The following is a 20,416-nucleotide window of genomic DNA, read 5'->3' as shown; positions in this document are numbered from 1 at the left end:
TATATAAATATGTGTGTGTGTGTGTGTGTGTGTCTATATATATATATATATATATATATATATATATATATATATATATATATTAGGTTGAGGAAAAATTTATGTGTCGTGTTAAAATAATGCTTATTTTTATATAATTTTTTGGTGTGTATGTTCATTTTAACACAGCGCACAAACTCTTTCCTCAACCTAGTATATATATAAAATGGGCTTCCACACAGTCTCTATCTACCACATTCACTGGTTGGCTCAGGACTATAGTAGAAAACACTTGCCTCAAGAGCTGCATAGTGGGGTTAGACTGGAATCACATGGCTGCAAAGTCATGTTGTCTTTATAATTCCATCCAGTAACATGAAATGGCCTATATGGTAATCAGATTGTAATGTTTCTTTACTTTTAATTATCACCTTTTTGTGGGAATCGTTTTGGTTAGATATCTGATTGTCACTAGGGGTTTTATTCTGTATGTGAATGTTGTCTCAATCTGGGACTAGGTATGCATTCAAGAATATTCCAAAGATTATGCGCATGTCATCTTCATCATCATAATTGATGTCATCATTTTATGTGTACTTACTTCCTATACTGGCACAGGTTGTATAAGTCCTTACAGTCTGAGTCATGTTGCATCCATGGTCTGATGTTCTGAAGTTGGATGTCTCTTCTATCACCAGCCACTTTATAAAGTGTACCGGGTGCATTTTTTTCTTGGCACTAACACAACAAAGTTTGAGTAGGTCTCTGTGACATGGGACTTAAGTGATTTCACAATCTTATGCATTCACTTTACAGTGGTCAACAAATGAACCATCAAGAAATAAGACACCTGATAATATTTAGAGATTAGATCCCTTAAGTATTGCATTGAGGTAAATACTGTAAATATGTACTGTGGTAAGGAAGTTTATAAACTGAAAATTTGCAGTCTTGATAACAACACATCAAATATATGCAATGGCTTTGTTTAGCTTCATGCTGATGCTGATTGAGTAGAACTTTGAGCAAAAGTATTCCAGACATGACTATCCCACCTATTTTATAAACATAATGTATCCTGGAGTATGTTGTATGTTCCTTTGTAAGACAGAAGTAGTTTGAGTAACATTTGGTTGCTACCTCTAGCAGACCAAACAACAACATAGAAGCTCACCTCATTAACTCATTAGGCATTTAATCAGTGTCTAAGAAGATAAGTACAGTGATTTCTTTCAAATACTAACAGGATAGTCTCTTCTATTTAATTTCAAAATTGAAACCATTCTCTAGTCTATATTCCATATTCTGAAAAGTATCAGAGACTTACTACAGAATCTTCTTTGTAATACCAAAAATAATTCTAGTTATGAAATAAGTTTCAATGCATATGAAAATAATGAGAAATACATTAAAAAAATATTCTTATTCTATCTATTTCTATCCTTAAAACTTCAAAATTGTTATTTATTTATTTATTTTATCATATATATATATATATATATATATATATATATTTCTTTTTTTTATGAAATAATAAGCAGAGATCTGAAAAGAAAACTATTTTTTGAGATTTATATAATATTTATTTCGGAAATGCTGAATGACACCTGAAATAAAATGTATTTCCAGTGGGTTTATGTTTTTTATGCATTATATTATTATTAGCATCTTAGTTAGCAACACCTTTTTTGGTGAAATTCATTTTTGTTTGTAAAGATGCACTATGATGAAAAAAATAAAACTTTAAAGTAATATATATCACTTCACTGATTTACGGCAGTGTCATAATTTAGATGAATGATCGTATCTGTGCAAACTAGTAAGGTATGTGGACATTTTTTGTGTGCGCTTTCTTTCAGTGATCTCCAAAAAAAAATCTTTTGTAACTAGGTTTCGAAAGTAAAGCTTTCTTCTTTTACACATTATGAATGTATTTCTCATTTGCTATCAATACAATGACAGTATAAGATGTTTTAACGAAAACTAATATGTTATTTGCATACTACTTTGTGCGTGCGTGTGTGTGTGTGTGAGTGTGTGTGCATGCGTGTGTGTGTGTGTGTGTGTGAGAGAGAGAGAGAGAGAATTTGTATATGTCGAAATTTCTAATTTCCATGCAGAGAGAAATGTGCATGGACATGTATTCAGATGCATGCGTGTGCACACGCACACACACACACACAAAGATTTTTAGTCATCCTTGAAAGAAACTTGAAATATTATAAATAACATATGAAAAGATAATGGAATTTTTAAAGGATTTTCCCTTGTCTTCCAAGAACTGTTAATGCATTCAATTTTTACTTTCTGTATCGCTGGCTTTTATATATATATATATAACTTTGGTTTAAATTTTCTCATCCTACTAATCCATGAAACATAATATTAAGGTATTTAATTCAAGATTGCATGCCAAGAACAATTTACACTTGTAGGTATTTGCAAGATTTATCATACAATCATATTTTTCTGCAAACAAATGTTTTTGTTTAAGTAGTAAACAACACAAATAGATCTACGTATGGTTTTGTCGTTTAAATTAATTTTACACTTACAACTTCTCTACCAATGCATCCATTTCAAGTTAAATTGATTCATTACATAAAAGCTCTTAAATTTGCTAGAACCTTGTTTGAAACACTTATTTCACCTATGAGAAAATACTTTTGACATACATTGTTGCTTTTGAAGTAAATAATAAATGAATAATAAACTTGTAAATGGTATATACTTTGTGATGGAAAAGAGACTGGACACCATAAAAAAATAACTGTTTATGGACACCATAATAAGATAATTGTTTATTGTTTCATCTATGCTTGCATAAGTTTGATAGGTCTCTAAGAGCACATTTCATCAGTTCTTTCAATATTGAATTGTTTAACAACTGTTGATGTGTAGTGATTGTGGCTTTGTGCCGTTGAAGGAAACTGGACAGTTATGTCCCTTTTCAAAATGTGTATTCATAGAAACTGTGCATGTCTCCTGTAAAATGTGTAAGGTTAGCATTTGTGTTGTGTGTGTGTGTGTGTAATGTTAAAAAGAATGGAACAAATATTATGGAACAGTGAAGAGTTGTATGAAACACGTTTGGGAATGTGCAGTCTTTTAACTGCACACATATATAATACCAGAAACTTAGCCACCAGTATCCTAGAAAAAGAGTTTCAGAGAGACTTTGGAATAAATGTATATTGTCCTTTTATTAGATCATTTTAACCCATAAACTGCTGGGATTTTGCTGTATGTAACACGAACTGCTGAGCCGATTTTGGGTAAAGTACTGCTTGACCAATCGACATCGATCTATCACTTGAAAAAATACTCAGTGTTTCTTAACACCTTCTGTGATTGGCTACACTGTTTCTGGGGTGAAAGGGTATCGTGTGCATACATTATACATCATCAAAATTAGGTCAGATCATGCCCTACTTCCGTGGCCATGCACGTGGCCTGTCGCACTTTTGCGTTGGCCACTGAGGTGGCCTATTGCAGTTTATGGGTTAAGTAAAGCAAAGTTGACCAGTGGAATTTTAATTCAGAATGTAGAGACAAAAGAAACACTGCTAAGCATTTTGTCTTGCATGCCAAGATAAAGGTCTTCTGATCAAGCAAATAGAACCCACAAACAGACAACTAAATAAGAACATTCTTATGTCAGACATAGTCAAAAGCTCTGCTGGTGTCAGAAACAGAAGTGATTGACATACAAAATCAAGATGTTAGTATACATATCGTTTTACAGGAGCCATACCCATGATCACCGAGAAGAGAGTCATGGGAGGTAGATAGAAATTTAACGTAATAAAAGTTGGTCATTTACAGTTTTCTCTGTCAAATTTGAGATGTTAGAAATGACAGTGCTCTAACAGCAGATGGCAGGGTGTGGAAAACCTGGCTGTAATTATGAATATGAGAGAGTATCCAGTCTGTAGGAGGTATAGTTTGATTTACTGGTGGCCATTTTGTTCATATTGTCATAGCAGATAAATGTTGCTGGTCAAGCATGGTGTGTTAATCCCTCTAGATTTTGTCATTATTTAACCCTATGTCATCCCTGATTCAGCAGACCTATCATCAAAGGCATTAAAGCATTGGCCATCTCATCTTTTATATATATCTTGGATTACATTGTTTAATGTGTTCTCTCCTTAAATTTCAGATGGTAGTGTGCAGTTTGAGGAATATTTGGCTGCTAATTCTACAGATTGAGCGAATGCATGTTTTTGGCAGTTGGTTTGTCAGAGGCATACACAATAATGACCATCTAAAAGTAGGATTGGAGGTGGACAAGAGTGAAAGTGAGTTTACGGAGTTGATATGTCAAAGATATGAGTATATTAAATAAACTGTAACACATTATAATCATTTTTTTTAACTACACAGTCACACACACATATGTGTGTGTGACTGCATGCACGTGTGAGTGTGTGTGTATCCATGTGTGTCCCTTCAAAACCATAAATGATATTGTGTCCAATGAAAATAAAAATCTTTAATGCATTCCCTAACAGTACAATCCCTACTTGTAGTTCTGATAGCAACTAAATCCTCTCCTAATACATCTTTCATGCCTTCTTTTATTCATGCTTAATGCAAACCTCTATTTTATCAATTATCTAGCACTGCTTAATTTTCCAAATTCAAAACAAACAAAGCAGTTAATTTGAAGAAAAGTTTTTATCCCTCTCAGTATATTTTTCTTACATCTATATTATACATTCTTTCTTTATATTTTTTTTTTATCTTAGGTTTAATACATGTACTGCTAAATATGGCCAATCTCTCCTGGCAATTTGGCATTTTTTTTTGGATATCACCAATGATTTTTATCTTTAATTTATTTTTGTTTTCTATCTTAATATTTACACTCTCGAGTAAAAATTTTATATTGTTAATTTCTTTATTTGTTCATTTCTTTTTTTTATTAGTTTCTTGTATTTATTTATTTTGGCAAATTTGGAAACTGATTTAACTAGGTTCTGTATAACAGTAGGTCTGAGAAGGAAAAAGAAAATGCCTTATGTCAATTGTTTAGGAGATGTAATGTATAAAAACAAAGCATGCAATTGGCTTTGTTCCAATTAAGTATTGTCTTCTTTTCGGTTAATTTATGTCAGACAAAACAAGAAAATCAACACAAGATTTTTTTATCTTATTTAATTATATGCAAGTTGAAAGTTTTAATCTTATGATGTTTTGGTGAACAAGAAAGAAACCAGGTTTAACAGCAATTTCTACTAAACAGTTTCTTGTGTGTCTGTTTTGCTATTGAGAAGATGTAAAACCAAAACTAAAAAAATTAAATGAAAGACAAATATGTTTTATTTTTTTGCCTTGCTGTAATTTTTATATTTCAAAATGACATAAATTCAAATGGTAGCTTTTGTAACAATAGGTTATTAAATTTAGTTTTTCATTGGTTAATTTACATTTCTTTGAAATTTATTTTGTTATATTCAATGTCTCGAGGTAAGATTGAATTTAATCTGTAAAGATTATAAGAATTGTTTGCAAGAACCAAAGAAATTGTATGAATTTTGTTTCTAAACAAAATCTCTTTAAAATATTGAGGTGAAACACCTTTTCACTGGTACCAACGAGTGATTGTAACCATCATTAAAAACAGAATTATATTGTATAATATTTACTAATGATGTGTTTCAAAGCGAATTCAGTGATAGCTAATATTCTTTTCTAGTTATGGAAATAGTTTGAAATTTTAGTGGAGGAGAATAGTCAATTACATCAACCCTAATGCTTAAATGGTGCTCATTTCATCAACTCCAACAGGGTGAAAGTTAACCTTGGTTGAATTTGAACTCAGAACATAAAGAAGGACAAAATACCACTAAGAATATTGTCCAGCATGTGAATGATTCTGCCAGGTCACGGCTTTCGGTTATAACTAATAGAGCTGAAAATTTTGAGGAAGGAGCTTGTTGATTACATCAACCCCAATGTTCAACTGGTACTTATTTCATTGTTCCTGGAAGGTGAAGAGGCAAAATAGACCTTGGCAACATTTGAACTCAGAATGTAGAGGCAGAGGAATTGGTTCTAAACATTTTAACCATGGGGCTAACAAATCTGCTAACTTGTCGCCTTACTGATAACTAATAATAGTTTATAATGTATATTGGGCAGGATACCCTTGGATGAGAAAAGAAAAAGGGTAGACAGCTACTTACAGACTATCTTGCTGGTAAGATTAAAGCATTTAATTTAATACTAGAAAAACAGGAGCTATTTTAGTGTGATTGATAGCATGCCTGTTTGGATTGCAGAGGATGTGTGGTTCAAGTTCTGCAGGCAACTTAACATCATCCCCATCTGATCCAAAAAGGTTTTGACTAAACTTATCATGAGATATTTACAGCTGAACTTGCTTCAAGACACATCGTAAATAAAGACTTATTTATATATTTCTCAATGTTTTATATTTGCATCCTATATGTGTTTAATATGATGAAAGAAAGCTGGGATACTGGTTTTAGTTTAAACTTGTATCACATCTTTCTGGGTTATAGAAGATGTGGTTTGAGTCCTGCATCAGCTTAACACCTATTTCCTTCAATGTATTATAAGCTATTACACAAGGCTGAATTCACTTTGGAACATATTATTAATAAAGTCTTATTTACATATTACTCTGTTTTCCTAAATTTGCATTCTATTGTATAGTGTTCTAATTATGTAAACAAAAATAAATGTTCAAAAAGACTTTCGTAATAAACATATGATCTACATTAATGATAGATTAATGTACAGTTGAAGTGAATAATATTACGTCAATTCTCAACTATTACTTTTCTTTCATAGACAGCTTATTGTACTGTTTCTCTCTATAATAATTTTAATCATCATCTTAACAAGTTTGTTTCCCAACCACTTGCATGGTCCAGTTCCCTTGAGAAGTGTTTTATATCATAACCTCCAGGCCTTAGGAGTAGATTTGGTAGATGAAAACTGAATAAAGTTCTGTGTGTGTGTGTTCATATCTCCTTGTCTTGACATTATGTAGTAGTTGAAGAGTTTCACTGTTATACAAACAGCATCCTTAATTTCAAATTGGTGTGCGAATATGTCCAGCTATGATGAAATATTGTCTTGCTTGAAAATAGGTGAGGGTCAGTGACAGAAAAGGCAATCCAGCTGCAGGAAATCTTCAATGAATTCTGACTCATGCAAGCTTGGGAAAGTGGATGTAAAATGATAATGATGGATGTCTGTAACACTTTAGAAGTATCAGAAACTTAGGTAGAATTAATTCTTGACATCCTGTTGAAAATGAACTCAAAAGTCCAATCCTATAATGATTTCATTACATAGCAAAAAATGAATGATAGTGGAAGGGATTAACACTATCTGCCTTACATAAGACTTACTAACTTCCTTCAAAATAGCTGTAAAAAAGGTTATGGTTTGTGTGATATACCTCTCAGGACTGACTGATCAAAGCACTCTCATGCACTATTGTCATTCAGAAAATTATGAGTTAAGCTAGATTCTGAGATTAAAACATCATTTGTTGTGTTTGCTTAATCCTAAACAAATTCTGATCAAACAAACCTAGAATTCAATTGATCTTATTGAAGTTACAACTTTTGCTACTTGTTTTTAGATAACTCATGAAGAATTATCTAAAACTAATTGTCAACTAATTGCTTAGATAATTACAGTTGATAGCTTTACAACTCACAGTACTAGGGACATGGTTGTGTGAAAAAGAAGTTTCCTTATCAACTAAACGATTTCAGCTTTGGTTCCAACTGTGTGGTACCTTGGGCAAGTGTCTTCTGTATACCCAGGTCAAATAGTCTTTTGAGTGGATTTTGTAGATGGAAGCTAAAAGAAACCTGTCAAACATATGTGTGTGTATGTGTGCCTGCATATGTGAGTTTGTGCAACCCTCTTTTGATATCACATGATAATTGTAAACAAGTGTCACTATCTCACAAGCTATGTCATTTATCTCCAATCTTCCATGAAAACAGTCATAGGAAAAATAGTCACGGGGAAATATTACTAAATTTGGAAACAAATAAAGTTTTTAACAAGAAAAGCATCATGGTGTAGAAAACCTTTCTTAATGACTTCCATCTGACTCATGCAAACATGGAAACATTGATGTTAAACCTATGATGATGGTGACAGTGATAATGTGGCTCTGTCATAACTTACCATTCATTATGCAGAACACTTTTCAAAAAGTATTTTCTTCAGTTATTTTATTCATAATCATAATCAACATATCTACATTCCCCCACTATGTGTGTGTATGTATGTATGTATGTATATATATATATATATATATATATATTAGTTAAAGAATAAAAAGACTGGGTTAACGACTCAATATATCACCCCCCCCCCCCTCAATGAACATATATAAGAAATACAGCATAATCCGTCAAACATAAGGAATAAGAAGAAATAATGCAAGAAAAATTACACAAGAAGAATAAATAAATAAATAAAAATATAGCATATAGTATAAAATTTTTATACACGAATATATTGTTTCAACCGATAACATGGAACTGAAAGAAATTGAGTTAAAGGTATAAAGCAATACACGTGAATATCATTTCATAGGAGTTAAAAAAGTTAAAATTAATACGAATAAAAATTAATACGGAAGGAGTAAAAATTTCAAATATATAATATAATATAATAAGATATAATATAAGTCGATATAGTAAAATAAAATGACATGAAGAAATGAGGTTCCATAAAGTAGTCTATCAGTTGAAAAAACAAGGACAGAAGTGATTTAACACCACTTAGAATTAAAGTTCAAAGTTCTTCAAAGCCCTCGGGCACATTTCACGCCTCAAAACCAGTAGACACCAAAAGGCAAGTTCGCACCAATCCGGCACACACAAGAGCGAACAACAGGCACCCAGCAGGTATCAGCAGGTAAAAGTTCAATTCCGCTCACCATGTCCAAAAAGGTTCACCACACATGAGTCAAAAACAATTACAGCACACACCAGGTATCCATCAGTAAAAACAATTTCACAAATTTCATACAATACCTATGGCCATTTTGGAGGTACACCACTGTATTTCAAAACACAATAGAGTGTAAATTGGTGCAACAATAGAGTGCAAACAGGCTGCAGTATCGAAACCTATCTACGAGGTTTCAATTCACCCTAACGTAAACTATTACACTTGCTATTATTTGTTACTTTTAAAGAAGATGGAGGAAAAGTTTTCCTCCACCTTCTTGAAACTGTATAGAGGTAAAAATAAATTTAAAAGTAATAAATAATAACAAATGTAATAGTTTACGTTAGGGTGAATTGAAACCTCGTAGATTGGTTTCGATACGGCAGTCTGTTTGGCTATTCTAAAATGGCAATTTTTTTTTTAATTATTTTGAATCCTCCAATTATTTACATAGGCTGGTCCATTTTGGTTATATATATTTGCTCTTTATAGAAATCATTTTTTCCCCCCCTTGTGCATGTCGTGACTTTGTACTTGTGGTTACCCTGACGAGTGGGTCATCACCAATTTACACTCTATTGTGTTTTGAAATACAGTGGTGTACCTCCGAAATGGCCATAGGTATTGTATGAAATTTGTGAAATTGTTTTTACTGATGGATACCTGGTGTGTGCTGTAATTGTTTTTGACTCATGTGTGGTGAACCTTTTTGGACATGGTGAGCAGAATTGAACTTTTGCTTGTTGATACCTGCTGGGTGCCTGTTGTTCGCTCTTGTGTGTGCCGGATTGGTGCAAACTTGCCTTTTGGTGTCTACTGGTTTCGAGGTGTGAAATGTGCGTGAGGGCTTTCAAGTACTTTGAACTTTAATTCTAAGTGGTGTTAAATCACATCTGTCCTTGTTTTTCAACCAATAGACTATTTTATAGTACCTCATTTCTTCCTGTCATTTTATTTTGCTATATCGACTTATATCATATTTTATTATATTATATTATTATATTATATATTTGAAATTTTTACTCCTTCTGTATTAATTTTTATTCGAATTAATTTTAACTTTTTTAACTCCTATGAAATGATATTCACATGTATTGCTTTATACCTTTACCTCAAATTTTTTCAGTTCCATATTATCAGTTGAAACAATATATTCGGGTATAAAAATTTTATACTATATGCTATATTTTTATTTATTTATTATTTCTTCTTGTGTTATTTCTTCTTATTCCTTATGTTTGATGGATTATGCTGTATTTCTTATATATGTTCATTGAGGAGGTGTGATATATTGAGTCATTAACCCAGTCTTTTTATTCTTTAACTAATATTTTACTCTTGTATCAGTTATTCTGAGCACTTCTCCTTGCAGCCCTGTATAAAATCTATTGGTTTCCTAATAAGAAACCATTAATATTACATATATGTATATATATATATATATATATATATACATACATACATACATACATACATACATACATACATACATACATACATACATACATACATACATACATACATACATACATAGAGAGAGAGAGAGAAATCACACTGTCTTGCCAACTGATAAGAATTATTTGCTGAGGAGGTCTAATAACACTGAAACATATATATTTGCTTTCAGCTGTTGGTTTTTCAGATCACATCTACTCAAATTTGCATTGTCTATTTTGTCTAAAATATTCTCTTCCCCTCTGCATATTAGAATTATATCACTTGGTTGTTTTTAGATTTTAAGTACACTTAGAGGAAGTTTATGTCTACTAATTTCTAAGATAATCTCAGTTATCAACAGGAAATTAGAATTCTCAACATAAAGGAAAAAAAATTATTAACGACTTGGATATGATAGAATATTCTTAGGAGACTAATAAATGCACAAATTTCAGTTTACAAACTATAAAAACACAACCTAATGTTTATTTTTGTCATTTAATTTAAATAGAAAATAGAGTAATTATGTAATTTACCAAATTTTAATTTCTTATTAATCCATTCAGGTGTACACTGACTTAATTAATAAATTTTCAGTTTCTTAGCTAAATTGTATCAGTAGTCTAGTAGTTCAACTATATGTAACTATAACAATCTATGAACTAACAACACTTTATGTAATTACATTGCTGTGCTAAATGGAAAGGGAGACAAAACAGTGTTTACTAATTACAGTAATACTTCACTTGACGATGGCTCACTTTACAAAGCCCCAGGTTTTTGACTTTTATGCTTCAGCTCACTTTTGTATGGTGAGCTGAAATTTTTCAAACACAAGATCCAAATTTTTAACAAAGTGCAAAAGTTTCTATTACATTAACAAATGCTTTTGCATGTTACTGAGAAATTTGTAGAGAGCAAAAAAGAAAACAGCTTCTTCTAAGTAAACTCTAGAGTGGCTTTTTAAAAGGAAATCTACAAGTCTGTCTATGAGTGTTTGTGAATCAGTGATGGTGTGCACAAGTTTAGAGTGAGTGAAAGGGATTCAGGAAATAATTATAATAATATTTTTTTATTATAAATAATCTTGACATTCTTCTTACTTTACATAAAATATTATTTACATTCTACTGTTGTTTTATTGCCATTTATTAACGAGTATTATAAATTTTATAGGTAAAATATTTTTCTGGGAATGAATTACAATTTATAACATTGTTACTATGGGAAATTATTGCTCTGCTTTATCAGTTTTCGCTTTACAAGCAGTCTCCAGGAACAAATTTACTCATCCAGAAACAAATTAACTCATATATTGAGGCACTACTGTACTTTCATACATTCTGAGTTCAAATCTGCCTTTCATCATTTTGTGTTTGATAAAGTACCACTCAAGTACTAGGGTTGATGTAATCAATTAGCCCCCATTTTTCGAAATTTCTAGTTTTCTGCCGAAATTAGAAGCAATTATTAGCTTGAGTACTTTTGAAGCATTGGTGTTGGCATAATTCATTATATTACTTCAGCAAATTTGTGGCCTTGTACTTTTGTAAGATATTGTTGGCTTGGTTGAATCAGTAATGTGTTTGGAAAAAAAGAAATTACAGATTTAGTTATGATCCTTTATGCTTTGAGTTCAGATCTCACTATTGCCAGTCTTATCTTTCTTCTGCCAAAGTTTCTAAAAATAAGTAGCAGTCAAGTGCTGGAGTCATTATCATCAACTACACATTCTCTGCAAATATGTAATCCTGTACTTGTGATATAAATCATTATTATATTTTATGAACATTTGAGGTGTTTAATATTCACCCAAAAATATACCAAAGACATTGTAATTCATTATACAATTTCATATTCATTAATATTTGTGAATGTACACAAAATCTTGTGCTGATAACATTTAAGAAAATTTTTATTGCTAATACGATATGGAAATAAGTGCAAGGCTAGATGCTCAACTTTTGCTGTAAATCTTGGGATTTGGAGATTCAGAGCAAAAAGTGAACATTCAACCAAGAAATTGAGCATTTATTTATTAGATCAATATTCATCTGAAAAGATTTATACAACAATTGAAATTTGATAAATTATGAAATTATGTCTCCCCCACCCCCCAAGATTAAATTAATTTGCAAAAATGAATATTGAGTTGTGTTTAGATCTTGTAAGCTGACCATTAGTGTATCTATTTGTCCTCCCTATATATAATATTCCTGCTGAAAGCACTGATTTTAAAATTGAATATTTTACAAAAGATGATAGATTATATTTTAGAAAATATGGAATATATCTTCTCATCAAAGGCTAGATATCAAATAAGAAAGTGTAACTTACAAAAGAGTATATTTTCAGTTTCATTGAAACATATTCTATATACGTCAGTTTGCTACTGATATATTTCATAAATTGCTAAAAGGCTGATAAGCAAAATTTAGAATCTTTAAATTGGTTTCTCTATTTGATGTGTCCACTCTTTATTTGTATATATGATCCAAAAGTTGCTATCAGCAAAATTCTGATTAACAACGATGCTCCTATTATTGATTATAATTTTTCAGTTTTATTTATTGTTTACTTACGATGACTGTTATAAAGCATCATATTATGGTTATATTATTAAAAATAATATTTATGGATAGAATGAATTATATTAATTTAATTAATTTAAATTTTGTTGACAGTCTTTTAACTGTAATTTTCCCATAATCTTATTAATGTCACTGATCATGTTATTGTCATATTAATAATTATAAAAATAGGTGATGAATGAAGTGAGCTATTTCAATAAAGTAAAATTTGTTAGGTATTTTTAGAAATACCATCCAACCCATGGAAAACAGATGTTGAGTGATAATATTGATGATGATGATGATGATAAAGATTACTATGAATTTTGCATAGAGAAAAATAATACTCATTAGGTAAAGCTTGAAATTAGTGTACATACTAACAATTTCAGAATTGTAATTTAAATTATAAGATATTAAAAATATTCCAGTAAGTCACCTTATTGAGCTTACTAGAATTTCAAATTGATATTAATGTACATGGACTCAGTCTGTTTACTAAAATATTCTTAATCTAACTGGTGATAGTTAAGTAAATGAAAATTTATTCAACATATGGAACAGTTGGTTGAAATATTATTAATCCAAGATTTATTTATTATAATTTTACATATTTTCCTGCTATATGCATAAGTATAAGAGACAACTTAACAGCAAAATACCTCATCATAATTACTAACAATCATTTTAAAATACTGCTATTGTGTTCTCAAATAAACATAAACACACGCAAAAGTTATTGCTTACTACTGTATCATTTTAAAATTACTATGAGTATATTTAATTGAATGTTAATTTTTTTTAATGATAATTATCAGCAAAGAACATTTTTGTGAGAGATATTTCTGATATATTTTAGGGTTTTCTTATCAACTTATAGTTGGAAGAAGAAAATGTAAAGTTAGTATTCTGATTGTTTAACTTTTTTTCATTTGATTATAAACCAGTTCAATTTTCTTGTATATTGCAGGTGTGGAGCAAAAAGCTTCAGTTGACCTCTCAAACTGCTAGTAAGTGATAAAATTTATTTTACATCCTTTGATATGCAAACTCAAATATTGTTACATGGAATTGTTTTGGTGAAAGATATCTTAATAAGTCTAATTATGAACATACAGTATGAGTCATGTAAGTGTGTGTTATGTGTGTGTGTAGTGAGGGGAGAGAGAGAGTGAGAGAGCATGCATGCAATTCAAAGAAAGCACTCACGATTGGAGGATATTTGTATTAACAGCTAGAACTAGTGCTGATCTGAATCGAACTTGATACAAATTGTGTATTTGTGTATATATATGCATATATATATATATACACACATACATACATATATGTGTGTGTGTGTGTATATATATATATATATATATGTATATATATATATATATATATATATATATATATATATATATATATATATGTATATATATATATATATATATATATATATAAAATGGGGGACAACAAAACATCCAGACCAATGATACAAAGAAAACAAGGACGGATCATTCAGAGTTTTCTTTCCTCAGTCGAGTTCCAGATTATCTCTGCAATTTTGGCTGGTTATACTCGAGATTGCTCCAATCTGACCAGCCCCAAGGAAAAACTAAGCTAAGAGCATTAGATTCCTTGGAAGAAAGCAGCAAATGTATACGGAAACAAGGACGGAAAAAAACGGAGAAATGTTACACAAATACAAATGCAAATAACGGAACATAACAACAGGTGTCTTTCATCTAAGGACGAATTAAATTAAGCTGGCATGTGTGGAAGTAGGATTCTTAGTTTCAAACACAGTGGGATGTCAGAAGGGTTGTATGCAGTTACTTGAGAATTTCTGCGATTCACCTCAGCATCCACAGTGCACTTCTTCTTACCCACAATCAAGAGAGTTTTTCCTGCACCTTGATGTTTGATGAATGACAGAAGCTTTAAGCATCTCTCAGCTCTAATTGCTTTGGCCTTGGCTATTAGGAGATGATGGCGTCTTTCAACATAACTAGTTGTGCCAAAGTTCCTGTCCACAGCTCTGGGCACCGAGGAAAGGGACACATTGTGTTTCTTTGCAAGAGTCATCACAGATGTGGATGGATTGGCTTCAGTCGAGCATTTGAGGCCAGTGAGAAACTTTGGCTTGCACACTTGGAGTTTTGTGTTCTTTTCTATCAATCTTTCCTTCTTCTTTAAATTGTTTATACACATGATAAACTGTTGCTTTTGGAAGTTTCACCAACTTAACAATTTTATTGGCAGTGTGCCTGGCATATCCCAAAAGAACAATTGTGGAACAATTCTGTTGTTCCATGACTTTCTGTTGTCAAATCAGTGCACTATTTACCTGAAAAATAAAGAGGAGAATTAGATGTTCAAGCAAGCAAGGTTTTGTCAAAAATTGAAATATTAAACCCACTAAGCCAACTGCTTAAAATTGGTCTCAATTTATCTGCATGACCCTGTGTGATATATATATATATATATATATATATATATATATATATATATATATATATATATATATATATAATGTGGAGGCACAATGGCCCAGTGGTTAGGGCAGTGGACTCGCAGTCATAGGATCGCAGTTTCGATTCCCAGACTGGGCGTTTTGAGTGCTTATTGAGCTAAAACACCTAAAAGCTCCACGAGGCTCCAGCAGGGGATGGTGGCGAACCCTGCTGTACTCTTTCACCACAACTTTCTCTCACTCTTGCTTCCTGTTTCTGTTGTGCCTGTAATTCAAAGGGTCAGCCTTGTCACACTGTGTCATGCTGAATATCCCTGAGAACTACATTAAGGGTACACGTGTCTGTAGAGTGCTCAGCCACTTGCACATTAATTTCACGAGCAGGCTGTTCCGTTCATCGGATCAACTGGAACCCTTGACGTCGTAAGCGACGGAGTGCCAACAACAATATATATATATATATATATATATATATATATATATAAATTAATAGAATGAGATAAAAATCCAAGGCTGTGAAAGATTTCAGAGCATTTCACAGCCTTGGATTTTATCTCATTCTGTTATTTTTTATATATACACATGCTGATATATGACCTACATTGGACTCCTCATTCACATAATCACTGAACCTGGAGCTTAGCTATAGTCTGTCCATAGCACTTACTCAGCATTACCTGATACTTTTGGGTCTTCTTGACATCATTACCTCTCATAACCTATATGTACATATATATATACGCACACACACACATGCATGCATTAAAACACACACATATACAAAGCAGACTGCAAATGTGGTTTAAAATTTACTACAGCTGTTTGTGTAGAATTTTTTTGATGTATTCATAAATTACATCATTGCATAAACCCACCATCTTTAGGTGAAATTTGTTTTAACTGATATAAACAAGTAACATAAAACCATCATGATGACCTATCCAACAAACAATGTGATGAATAAGACTTATTCAATAAGTTGTTCGTTGGCTAGGCTATCATCAAGGTTTTACCTTGCCTGCTTATACTTGTTTAAAATTCTACCTGAAGATGGTGGATTTATATTATGATGTAATCTATGAATACATCAATAAAATTCTACTAAGACAGCTGTAGTAAACCCCATTTGTGGTCCTCTCTATCTATGCCACTCTTGGAACCAACCTTGAGTCAGATCTACAGTTTAAATTGGATTTGGTACTTGCATATCAACATATCTGCAGTATACTACCAACATATAATACCTCGTGGTTGTTTTACCTCACCGTGAACCCAATATTATGGTACCTAGCAATTCTATATGTTGATACTCCTAGATTCTAATAACTCTTGTAATTAATAAATATATGCATATATATAAGCGTGAATGGCTCAGTGGTTAGAGCATCAGGCTCACAATAATGAGATAGTGAGTTTGATTCCAAAATTGGGTTGTGTGTTGTGTTCTTCAGCAAGACACTTTATTTCACATTGCTCCAGTTCACGCAGCTGTAGAAATGAGTTGCGGTGTCGCTGGTGCAAAGATGTATCGGCATTTGCCTTTCCCTTGGATAATATCGGTGACATGCAGAGGGGAGTCTGATATGCATGGGTGACCACTGGTCTTCCATAAACAACCTTGACCAAACTTGTTCCTTGGAGGGGAACTTTCTAGGTGCAATCCCATAGTCATTCATCGCCAAAAGGGGCATTTATCCATTACCCTTTACACACACACACACACACACACACACACACACACACACACACACACACACAAGTAGGGCTACTCAAGCTTCACCTTTCTGCTTTTTAAAGTTGTATGATTGTTACCAAAATATAATTCAATACACATAATTCTCCTAATCACCTCGCAAACAGAATGGTGAATTTCAGAGTAGCACCAGAGTGAAATATTACCTTTGAATAAATGTATAAACTCTCCAACATATATCAGGTAACTTCAAATATGTGTTCATGCATGCACACACACACACACACACACACACACACACACACACACAGATGAAGATGACACTGACTGTAAAAGGGGTTAAAGAAATTAGATATTTTGTGGTAAAAAAAAAGTACTTTAATATTTGGTAAATTAGATTTTTGTGTTCCAATATATTCAAGAATAAATTATTGTTATTTGTATTATTTTTTCTCTACTACTCCATTAAAAGTATACACAATGCATTTCATTTCATATTTAAATGCTTTCAAGTATCTCAGCATATTTCTCCATTACCTTTTTTATGTGAAATTTTAAAAATAATTTTAGTATCATAAATGAAAAGAGGACTAATGAAGACCAGGACAGTTTCTGTTGCACTGTTGGAGGGCAATAACAGTTGGTTTATAAATATATGGGTTATGTGCACATTATTGTGTGACAGTGTCAATAGGAAAAAAAAATCTTCTTGTCTTGCATTAAACTATCGTGTAAAATTACAAAGATCATGTAAACTGTGTACAATGTAACACTTTAAACTTTTATGTAAAAATTACTATAATTTAGTCTGTTTTGCAATATTTACTGATTTTTACTGAGCTTTTATTCAATGCTACACAATAGATTTCTCTATTCCTTAAAAGCATGATGGCTTTTTTTAAACATTTTTGTCCATTATCGTTCCTTTCATATTAATAGATCTTAAAAATGTTATTTTGCTCTTAAATTCAGAGTATTTTTTTAAAGAAGCTGCTGGAAACTTTTTTTTTTTTTAGGTTTATAATTTGTTTGTAAATAAAGGGTATATTTTACTGGGATTTTTATTGTAGATTTTTTCTTATAAAGAAGGACAAATTAAGATTACCTATTTTCTTCATTTATCAGTACTGAGCGATTTAAAATTTCTTTGAAAATTGAAAATTTTAAAATTCAAACCCTTCCACTAATTTTATTGAATTTTTAGGCAAGGTACTTTACTGACTATTCCTTGGCACCAGTCCTTCTTTGTGATGCATTAGTTAAAATTAGAAAAATAATCAAGCTATAAAATATGTGTTCAGACTTTTAATACAACCATTTAAATTTATAAGCTACATAATTAATATTAGCAGGGGAAAATAAGATGAAAAATAAAGGCAACATAATATTATTCTTATTCCTTAATAATATTTTACATAATTGAGTAAAATAATTCACATTAAACTTTATAGTTTCATATTTATTTAGAAAGTAATATGATTATGCAGAATAATGATAAATCTGACTAGAATACATAAACCAAATTACACTCATGCATGCACGCATGTACACGCACACACACACACACACACACACACACACACACACACACACACACACATACACACACACACACACACACAAGTTTACATTTAATATTCTTTTTCTCATTTTCTCCAGTATTGACCAGGTATTGTTGACTCTCTTAGGAAATTTACTAAATATTTAACCAATGCTTAACTATCCGGTCATTTTCTACTTTTAGCTCATGCATTAATTAATCTTACTTTAGATGTTCATAGATTGCTATTAATTGAGAGGTTTCATGCCACAGTTTAGTTATATTTAAGAGATTTAATAGGGATTCCTCTTATGTAATTACAACTAATATTGATGAAGTTAATGTTGACAGTTCCCTATTTTCACATGAATTTTTGTTCTAATGTAGTTATTGTTTGTTTTCATAAATGAAATTTAATGAAAATATTTCAATTAGTAACTAATTAATGACATCTTAATAGATGATTCACAAATTTATAAAGACTGTAGTAAATTTTATGTTCATCTAGCAAAAACAAAAATTCAAAAATGAATAAAGAAAAATAAAGGTGCATAGTGTTATCATTGTCATTGTTGTGATATCTTTTTGTGCTTCCATGTTAGCATGATTTAAAGTGAATCTGATGGATCACATTATTGTTCAGCTAGTGCAGAACTGTGATGAAACTAACTGAAATCCAGATAGTATTTTTTTATTATTGTAGAGGTGAAATTAATGATTTCAGTGTGTAAAGACCATTTTTGCCAACTTCAAAAGCTAGTGAATAGCGGGGTGAATTCCATGCATTTGTCATTATAATGTGTGCCTTTCAAACTGTTAACTGGCACTTCATCAGTTATGATGATGAGGCTTCCAGTTAATCTAATCAACAGAACAACCTGCTTGTGAAATTAACATGCAAGTGGCTGAGCACTCTACAGATATCCTTACCATTAATGTGGTTCTCAAGGAGATTCAGTGTGACACAGAACATGACAATGTTGGTCCTTTGACTTACAGGTACAACTAATTTTTGCCAGCTGAGTAGACCAATGCAATGTGAAATAAAGTGTCTTGCTCAAGGACACAACACACTTGATTTTCAAACTTGTGACCTTACAATCATGAGACAAATACCTTAACAACTTAGCCACACACCTTCAAACTATTAGGATTCAGAAATATCACTGTTTCAACAATGGTGTAATCAATTAAGAAAATATTATCTTTCAGTTTCATGCACCAGGCACACAACTATTAGAGTTCATTCAAATCCTTGTAGTTTGCTCCATGCCAGGAGCACAAATAAGCAAACTACTAGAAAATATTGAAATTTGATACATAATTTATCCTTTTTTCAAGCTTTTGCAGCCCTAAGCTAGCTGATGCTTTGTGAATGGGATTAGAAAATGGAAATTCTATGGAAACCCATCATGCACGTGGCAAGAGTTGCATGAATGTTGTCATTTCTGCTTCTTACCTGAGATCAAAATCGGTGATGTCATGTTGGCATTAATCTCCTAATATAATAATGAATGTGGTGTTTTTATATATTTGAATGTATATATATATATTTGTTCAAAATCACCTAGGTGGGAGTAGGAGAAAGAGTAATATAAGTGAAGGGCGAGGAGAGAAAATAATAATTCAGTGAAGGAGAAGTAATGAGAGTGATAGTCATGACTGAGAGGGAGTGAGAGAAAGAAATAGCAATGAGAGAGAGGAAGTGGCAAAGAGTGTGTCATGTATCTTGTGTTTTTCTCCTTCACAAAATATGAATGAGAAAGGAGAGGGTGATAGAT

General features: G+C 31.6%; 1 protein-coding gene across 4 annotated transcripts in view; it reads left to right on the top strand.

Moving 5' to 3' along the window:
- The window catches only part of LOC149136630 (uncharacterized), a 469,724-nt gene that overhangs the window by 241,011 nt on the left and 208,297 nt on the right, over window positions 1–20,416 (top strand). For all 4 annotated transcript variants that reach the window (XM_089349365.1, XM_089349366.1, XM_089349367.1 and 1 more), the window contains exon 2: window positions 13,915–13,954. In XM_089349365.1, the coding sequence (XP_089205491.1) occupies window positions 13,915–13,954 (40 nt within the window). The remainder of the gene's footprint in view (window positions 1–13,914; window positions 13,955–20,416) is intronic.

Source organism: Octopus bimaculoides, chromosome 3 (genome assembly GCF_046866305.1).
Source record: "Octopus bimaculoides isolate indiv1 chromosome 3, ASM4686630v1, whole genome shotgun sequence".
Lineage (NCBI taxonomy): Eukaryota > Metazoa > Mollusca > Cephalopoda > Octopoda > Octopodidae > Octopus > Octopus bimaculoides.
The sequence above is the reverse complement of the archived record's forward strand: the minus strand, read 5'-3'. Positions and strand labels throughout refer to the sequence as shown.